At 48.6% G+C, this 9,174-nt stretch overlaps 1 protein-coding gene across 1 annotated transcript in view; it reads left to right on the top strand.

Annotated features, from left to right (window-relative positions):
- Positions 1-1,202: 1,202 nt before the first annotated feature.
- Positions 1,203-9,174, top strand: part of CWC25 (CWC25 spliceosome associated protein homolog) — a 22,756-nt gene continuing 14,784 nt past the window's right edge. The window contains exons 1-2 of the mRNA XM_002916807.4: positions 1,203-1,526; positions 4,193-4,365. Of these exons, the coding sequence (XP_002916853.2) occupies positions 1,509-1,526; positions 4,193-4,365 (191 nt within the window). The 5' untranslated portion in view covers positions 1,203-1,508. The remainder of the gene's footprint in view (positions 1,527-4,192; positions 4,366-9,174) is intronic.

The raw sequence follows: 9,174 nt of genomic DNA, 5'->3' as shown, positions 1-9,174 counted from the left end.
GAAGGGGTCAGGTCATGAAAGGCCTAGATATGTTAAAAATGCGGTCTTTGTACAGTATGAATAATGTTCTAAAATATTAAGGGTTTTAGAACATGGGGATGGATACATCAGAGGGGAGTGTGGTCCTCAATACCTTCAAAGGCTAGGGGAGGTCAAATGAGGATGCAATGTGGCTTTTGTGTGTGGGGGGGGATTGCTGAAGCTCATGTGGGAAAAATAGCTGAGTGGAGGACTAAGGTTTAGCAGAAGATGAAATGGAGGCATCTTGTCTCCTGAGTGGAGACAGCCCATTTAGAGTTTGGTTAAGACAAAGTGGAGCAGCTGGAAGAAAGACATGGTTGTTTCCCCCATGGTTTTTTTAAAGGGTCAGTTGAGCCCATCTAAAATGCTGAAAACAGGGACTCCTGGGTGGCTCAGTGGGTTGAGGATCGCACTCTTGGTTTCAGCTCAGGTCATGATCTCAGCGTCCAGACATCCAGCCCCACCTTGAGCAGCGCAGGGTCTCTGCTTGTCCCTCTCCCTCTGCTCCTCCCCCTGCTCGAGCACACTCTCTCTAAAAAATAAGTAAAATCTTTTAAAAAGTGCTGATGACAAAGGGCCAATACTGAGGGCGCTACAGGATAGAGGAAGGTATCTGTAATACCAGATGTGAGGGGTCGAATGCAGAGCTGATGAACCGTGAGGGCTTAGACAGGAAGGATGCCTCTTCCAACATGAATGCAGGGAAAGGAAATGGAGAAGCTGGCAGATTCTAAAGGTTTGGTGCAGGAGGGAGCGCCTGGCTCGCTCGGTAGGTAGAGCAGGCTCTTGATCTCAGGGTCGTGAGTTCGAGCCCCACCTTTTAGGTAGAGATCCTAAGGTGGGTGGGCCTCCGCCAATAAAAAAAATAATAAAGGTTTGGTGCAGGGAAGCCGATGGAATTTCGGCTGGATGCTTTCTACTTCCCTCAATAAACTAGGCCCGGAGTAAAAGCTGAGCTTGCGTAGAAGCTGGAGAGGAGCGCGGGTTTGAAAAGCTTTTCTAAACGGTGGATGTTGGGGGCGGGGAGTGCCGGGTAGAGGCTAACGAGGCGAACTGGCACTTGAGCGGGGCGGGGGAGGCCTGGCTGTAGGGGGCGGGGTGAACGTCGTGGCGCGCTGCCATGGCAACAGGCCGGCGGGGCGGGGCGGAGCTCCCGGCCGACTGTAAGTGGACCGAGCAGCGCCGTTTCAACACGGCGTTTCTGAGACCGGGTGCGGTGCCAACAGAGGTGTCCAAAACCGGACCGCAGGCGCCGCGTGATCTGGGCCCCAAGCCGTGAGACTTCCCGGGACGCTGACACGGCACTGCGCGACAGCGTACCAAACGTCATCGTCCCGCGACGCCGACGCAGTAATAGGACGCCCTCCCGGAAGTGGGCTCTAGATCGGGCAGTAAAAGTGGCAGCCAGGTAGCCGCTGAACTATTTCTCTGCGTTTCCTCTCGATCGCCTCCTGAGTCCTCCGTAAAGAGGAAACTTCTCCGCTGTCATGGGGGGCGGAGATCTGGTAAGTGAGGAAGGCCTGGGCGGGGGGAGGACGGAGCCGGAGACCGACCCCGGCCAGGGACGGAAATTGAAGGTTGTGGGAGTGGGTGACCATGGCTACACAGCTGTGCTTTCGCAAGAAGGGAGCCGTAGCCTTGGAGAGGGGACCGACCACTGGGGCCACGGAGGGACCGGGCAGAGACCTGGGAAGGTGTGTGAAATGTGTCGCCAACGGTGGCGGCTGGTGTTTGTGTGTTTGTAGGCGGGGACCCTCCCTGCTGGAAGTTCTGGGAAGGGCCGGGAGGGGGTGGTGGTGGTGGTGAACCACGCCTAGGAAAAGAGGCAGATACCAAGTCACGCAGGCTTTATTTTGTATACCTTGTCTTGGGACACTTCTGTCTTCCTTAGCTGGGAGTTCAGTCATGTTTTGGGCTATAGTAGGAGTGGTCGTGGCCCATTCTCTTCGCCTTTGAGCCATACCTCTTTTTTTTTTTTAAGATTTTATTTATTTATTTGACAGAGATAGAGACAGCCAGCGAGAGAGGGAACACAAGCAGGGGGAGTGGGAGAGGAAGAAGCAGGCTCCCAGCAGAGGAGCCTGATGTGGGGCTCGATCCCATAACGCCGGGATCACGCCCTGAGCCGAAGGCAGACGCTTAACTGCTGTGCCACCCAGGCGCCCCCATACCTCTTTTAAACCTGAAGTTATCTTCCCCACGTCCACCTTTATGAGTTCCACTCCTCCTTCAGTGCTGCATTCTGATCTGTAGTGACAGAGCTTTCTTCTGAATGTATAGCAATTAATATAAGTTATGTGGCATTTTCTTTTAAACTGTATAGTTCATTTGTAGTGTGCTGAGCTCCGGATGGGGCAAAGGACCCGCAAGAGCATAGTGCAAGATCAGAAAGATGCTCACCTCTTTAAAGTGTAGCTGATTGAATCAGCAAATAGATCCATTTTGCCACCTGTCCAGTATCTGTATTAGAGTTTGTCAGGTGTTGATTAGAATGCTTTCCAGGACTCCAAGATTCATACAATTTAGTGTATTCTTTTTTCAAAATATTTATTTATGAGAGAGACAGAGCGCGAGCAAACACGAGCCGGGGGGGGCAAAAGGAGAGGGTGAAGTAGACTCCCCACTGAGCAGGGAGCCCGAGTGCTCCATCCCAGGACTCTGAGATCATGACCTGAGACGCAGGCAGACGCTTAACCGGCTGAGCCACCCAGGCGCCCCAATTTAGGTATTTTTCAGGTAACTGCATTTAGGGACAGGAAAGCTCTAATTCAGGGTTTCTCAGCCTTGGTGCTATTGACATTTTGGGTTGGATAGTTCTTTGTTTTGCTTGTGTGTGTGTGTGTGTGTGTGTGTGTGTGTGTGTGTGTGTGTAGGTGGTGGTCCTATGCCTTGTAGGATGTTTAGCAACGTCCTTGGCCTGTAGCCCCTGGATGCCAGTAGCACTCTTCTCCTCCAATTGGGGCAACCAAAAATGTCTCTGGGCATTGCCAAATGTTCCCTGGGGGGCAAAATCACCCATGTTGAAGGAGGGGGAGGAAGACCAGTAGGACAAGGCCTGGGACGGGTGGGGAGGGGGTAGGGGACTGAGCAACCTGATGAAGGGAAAAGAAGGACAAGGTGGAAAAGAGAAAAAGAAAAGAGAGCCCTCATTGACTGAATACCTTCTACATGCCAGGTACCTTGTGTCAGTTTTCTCATTTAGGCTTCTTAGCTGGTCTCCTGGTCCTTGATCTCTGCTTTCTCCAGTGCATTCTGAACATGGTAGCTAGTCATGCCTGTCACCTGCATATGACTGTTCAGTGTTTCCTACTGTCCACCGGATAAAGCCCACTCCCTTCACATGGTTTATAAGGCCCTTACTCTATTCCACTCTTAGTTGGCTTAGTTGGCTTCATCTTGGACCCCTCCCCCCCATCGGCTTGCATACCATCTTTAGCCCCACGGAATCACTTGTGCTCTGTGTTTTCTTTCTCACCACTGGGCCTGCAGCTGTGTGTGCTGTTCCCTCTGGAAATCTACCCCTGCTCCGTCCTGCTACCTACATCACTGGGCTAAATTGTAATTGTCATTAGATGTCAGTTCTTCCAGGAAACCTTCCCTGGTTGCACCTGAATCAAAAAACAATGGCTGATGGGGAAGAGGGAGAGGAGAAGCATTCCTGAGGTGCTTCAAGGTGCAGCGTGAAGGGGAGATCAGAACCGAGGGGAGATTCCTGGGCAGGAAGGTTGGAAGAGGTACTTGGTGGGGTTGTAAATCACACAAGGTTAAGGCAGGTTAACTGGAATCAAGGAGAAGAAGATTGTGTTCATAAAAATGAATGTCCCCTGCCAAACGTAGTGTTCTGTTGCCTTTCAGCGTTTACCTCTCTGCCTGTTCCCCCTGTACTGTCACCACCACCCCTTAGTTCAGGCCTGGCCAATGGAAGTCTGATCCATAAGCATTTCAAGCTAAAAGTGTTCAAGGGGAATCCAGAAAAGGCCTGTTCTATCCTGGAGCTTTACGTACCTGAACGAAACCCCCAGATGTGTGAGAGATCATTGGGTGCCAACCTGGCCGTCGTGAAGGACGTCTTGCCCTTAGATGCCTGCTTTGGCATGAATATGGACTGGGGGGGCCCGTACCCACCCACCCACCCCCTGCATCGTTTTCTCCCTTCTTTCGTTCACCACAGAATCTGAAGAAGAGCTGGCACCCACAGACGCTCCGCAATGTGGAGAAGGTGTGGAAGGCCGAGCAGAAGCATGAGGCTGAGCGCAAAAAGATCGAGGAGCTGCAGCGGGAGCTGCGGGAGGAGAGGGCCCGGGAAGAGATGCAGCGCTACGCTGAGGATGTCGGGGCTGTCAAGTGAGTGAGAGGCCGAGGCCACAGCCGCAGCAGGGGCTGGGGCTGTCCTGGTGCCTAGGGCACCTCGGGGCTGGCCTGCGGCTGCATCCACTTGTTTAGAACCCTTGGCTAAGAGCATGGGTTTTGGAGTCAGTCCGACCTGGGCTCTCAGGCTGGCTTTGCCTGTACTAGCCCAGCCGTGTCATTGGGAGCAAGGTTGGGGGCCTCAGTTACCTCAGGAGAACCAGGGGAGTGAGAGACCCAATTCCCAAGGTTGGTGGCGGATCACATGAGATGGAGCGAGTGTAAAGGGCTTGGTGGAGACCTCGCTCATGGTTGGTGATTAGCAAGCATGGCTGAGGACAAGTGCCTCCACCCCGCCACTCCGTGAGCGTCTGGGCCTCAGTCCTGCTTTTGTTCGTTTTTGTACCTCAGACTCATGTTAGGGGGGCAGTGAGGTCTCATGGAAGCAGGTGGGTGGTGTCTGTCAGGAAAAGTTGTGTGACTGTGGGCAGTCCCACTCTGCTTCACTCTGCTTCACCCTACTTCAGTTTCCTCGCATGTAATAGAGGACGGGAGCAGCAGATGGTCAGTAACCTACCCATCTCGTCAAATGAGCTGGGAGCAGATGTATTCTGAGAAAAATAAAAAGCATAAAATGTACAGTGCATTTTTTTTTTTAAAGATTTTGTGTATTTATTTGACAAAGAGAACCCGAGCAGGGGGAAGGGACAGAGGGAGAAGAAGGCTCCCTATTGAGCAGGGAGCCTGAGATCATGACCTGAGCCAAAGGCAGACACTTAACCGACTGAGCCACCCAGGTGCTCCATACAGTGCATTCTTAAGTTTAGTGAAAACAACACATAGGCTAAAATCAGAGTAATCTGTACTGTCATTCTCTTTGTTCATGTCCTTATGGGGAAGTCTCGGGTGGTGTGTGCGGCATACTCTCCCCATTGGGTATCTAGGGCTTTTCCTTAATATTTCATGATAAGAGGATCCGTGACATTCAGGGTGGTGTGTGTATGTGAAACTTACATGTGGAAATGGCATTATGGAACTTAGGCATGGTGACATTCACATTTTTGCAGGATACTGGATTGGGGAGAAGGCCATTCTGACTCAGGTGTGAAACTTGGAATGTTTTAAAATAGTTTTAGAATTTTTAAATAGAACAAAATATAGTTATGACATTAATACTGCAGATGAGATAAGGGAATGAAATTTATGTTTTTAGTACCATAGACATACGTTAAATTATTTTACTTTATATGCTTTATGTAAATTATATACTTTACGTTTTAAAAAAATGTGTGTTTTTTTTTAAAGTAAACTCTGTCCCCAACGTGGGACTCAAACTCACAACTCCGAGATCAGGAATTGCATGCTCTGGCCAGGTGCCTGCATTATAATTTAATGTCAATAAATTTCACACATTCAGATAAATTCCTGGGCAGTTTATAAGGTGAACCCACATTGTTCTGTGTGAAACTAGACTTTGTGAACCCTTGTTTTTAAAAGAGACACCAATTTTAGATTCAGTACTTTCTAGTCATAAGAGTTTGCTTTCCCACTAACCGAAGATAAAAAATCATTTTGAAAAAAAAAATTTTTTAAGATTTTATTTTAAAGTAATCTCTACACCCCACGTGGGGCTCGAACTCACAATCCCGAGATCCGGAGTCACATGCTCTTCTGACTACCAGCCAGGCGCCCCTTGAAATTCTTATGCAGCAAAGCATTACACATCATATGCCTGATGTATCAGAAATGTGGGCTTTGCAGAGTCTAGTTAATGAGTGGGAGTACAGATGAACAGCTGCAGAGCTGGGAGTTAAACGTTTGTCCTTTGCTGACCCTCATGCTTTTATGTTGTGAATAGGAGGAAGTTGATTTTATATTCTTTTGATTTTTTTTTTTTAATTTTTTTTTTTTAAGATTTTATTTATTCATTTGACAGAGAGAGAGACAGCCAGCGAGAGAGGGAACACAAGCAGGGGGAGTGGGAGAGGAAGAAGCAGGCTCCCAGCGGAAGAGCCTGACGTGGGGCTCGATCCCAGAACACCGGGATCACGCCCTGAGCTGAAGGCAGACGCTTAACGACTGAGCCACCCAGGCGCCCCTTGATTTTTTTTTTTTTACCCCCTCATATATCCTCCAACATTTTAAAACACAAAGGTCAGCTTGTATGTCCTTTTTTTGGGTCTTGCCAGAGGTATTTAATCATCTGCTTGTCCATCTCACTGCTTTGTATAGCTCTTTGCACGGTGGCGTGCTTTTAATTTATCCTGTAAAATGCCAGTAGAATCCTTTTATGTAATGATTCACTTCCATGGGTCAGATAATCCTTTCTGTGTTTGTAATGCATCTCCCAGAACAAATGGAAACCTTAATACATGTATTATCCTGAATTTCCAGATCCCTCTTGCAATAGAGTGTTGCTTTAGTATTTACTGATAATGCTAGAAAATTATGTATTCTCAGTGGTAGTCCATACCAGTGTTTCTCAACCTTTGCACTTTAGGGTGTTCTTGGAAGATTGAAGATGGGAGTGGTTCCCTAAGAATAGCAGGGGTATGTAGGGCAATGGCATCTGGAGCTTTTAAGAGCTCTCTGTGATCCTAATGGGCAGCCTCGGTTGAGAACCTGGGCTATATCTTTAATGATAACAACACCAAAAATCTATAGATCATCTGGCTTTTTTTTTTAAAGATTTTATTTATTTATTTTAGAGGGAGAGAGACCTCACGAGTGGGAGGCGCAGAGGGAGAAAGAGAGAATCTCAAGCAGACTCATGCTGAGCATGGAGCCCAAGGTGGGGTTCGATCTCAGGACCTGGAGAGTGTGACCTGAGCCGAAACCAAGAGTCGGTTGCTCAACTGACTGCCACCCAGACATCCCAAGATCATTTTGAGTTTACACGGCTTTTCCTCCAAGTATCTTCTCATCTAAAAACTCAAGAGTTAACAGTGAGAGATGGTGGTTACTAGCTCTATTTTAGACATGGGGATATAGAAGTAACTTGCAGGCACGAAGTAACCACCCAGCTGGGTAGTGGTGGAACCAGGCCAAGTCTCGTGGCCTTGGGTCTCGGCTATTCAGTGTGTTCTCTTACTAGAGGGCCTGAGTAGGACTGATACTTGTTGAATCCCTTCAAGACTTGACAGAGCCATGAAAATACTACTTTACAGAAGTATCTGTCTTGGTTTTTGGTTTTTGGTTTTGGTTGTGTGTAAGATTTTATTTATTTATTTATTGAAGAGAGAGAGAGTGTGCATGCACGAATGAGGGGAGCAGCAGAGGGATAGAATCTCGAGCAGACTCCAGCGCGGAGCCTGACGTCAGGCTTGATCCCACGGCCCTGAGATCAGGACCTGAGCCGAAATCAAGAGTCAGGTGCTCAACCTACTGAGCCACCCAGGCGCCCCTGTTTTCATTTTTTATATCCTTTCTTGTCTATTTGACCCAATTGCTGTTCCCCAGAGATGTTTTTCTCCTTGGCCTACAGGTTGCTCGTCCTCCTACCTCTTCCTGTCACGTCCTCGCTTTCCTTCGCTTACTTAGTTCTCCCTCGTCTCCTAGCTGCTTTCTTCCCTTTATTCTGTCAGATTGTCTTTGTTCCTGCAGTGCCACTTGTCACCTTCATGCTGATGACTCCCTGAGTCCCCTCAGCACATGCTTAGCTCTTGTCAGCACCTCTTGGTAATTTGTGGGCCTCTGTGCCTCAGCCAGTAGCTTATGAGCGACCTGGCTGCCTGAATCTTTTTCATCTTCTGGCCTTCCTCATCTGTCTGGCTCCTAGGAAGTCGCAGAGTAAATATTTACAAATGGATAAATAAATCTTTTATTCTCAGCTGCCCCATCCCTGTTAGTGGCAGGCATGCACAGGCATGATCCTTCCAGTCGTCTCTGACACGGCCTTTGAAAGTTCCCCTGACCCAATCACCAGGACCTCCTTTTCTTTCAAAAAGTACTGCCTCGCTCAAGATCCATTGACCATAAAATGGCAAACACTGAACAGGTGATCATTAGGCAATTGTCTGGGATTCACAGGTGAGTAAACTGTGGTCCCAGCTACCTAGGAGTTTAAGAAATCCTGGTGGGAGAGAGAAGCACATGACAGCTAACGAAAAGACCAGCTAGTATTTATTTAGTATTTACTTTGTGCCATGCACTCTTCTGAATGCCTTGGTCTTCCCAAATCCTTCTCAAACTTACTCTGTTAAAGAAATCCTCAGAAAGAAGTCCTGTTGGCGTTGTCCATAGTGTCCAATGGTGAGGCTGGTAACTGGGTCGAAGGCAACTGGGAGGGGTCTTCAGCAAACTAAGGACCATTGGGAAACTGCACAAAGAGAAATCTTGTCCGTCAGATACCTGCTCCTCCAGTTAAACCTTGGATCACCCATCACAGCTGACCCAACAACCGTGGCCTCTGGTCCATTCTTGCTGCCAGTGTGGCTCCTATTAAGGCAGCACCTGTGACAGAGTTCCAGCGATCTTCTTTCCCCCTAGTTTGAACTTTCAACAGTCAGTAGTGGAAAACAGACCTCCCCAAACTATAAAGCTACCTCCCAGCTGTGGAGGCCTGGTTTTAATAGCTGTCAAACTCCCTTGAAGCCTCTGGTTTATTCCAACTTGAGAATGGTGAGAGCCTTTAATTGCTTGAAAGACACCAGTATCTATGGTACTCATCATAAAGCACCCTCCCTCCGCCAGGCATGACCCTCGCTGTACTCCTCCATCTTGACTCCAGTGGTGTGAGTGAGGCTGGCCAAGCTGGGTGGAGCCCAACCCCAGTGGCCCACAATCAGTTCTTTTATTTATTTATTT

The sequence above is a fragment of the Ailuropoda melanoleuca genome, chromosome 13 (genome assembly GCF_002007445.2).
Source record: "Ailuropoda melanoleuca isolate Jingjing chromosome 13, ASM200744v2, whole genome shotgun sequence".
Classification (NCBI taxonomy): Eukaryota; Metazoa; Chordata; class Mammalia; order Carnivora; family Ursidae; genus Ailuropoda; species Ailuropoda melanoleuca.
This window is presented reverse-complemented; position numbering and strand designations above follow the sequence as displayed.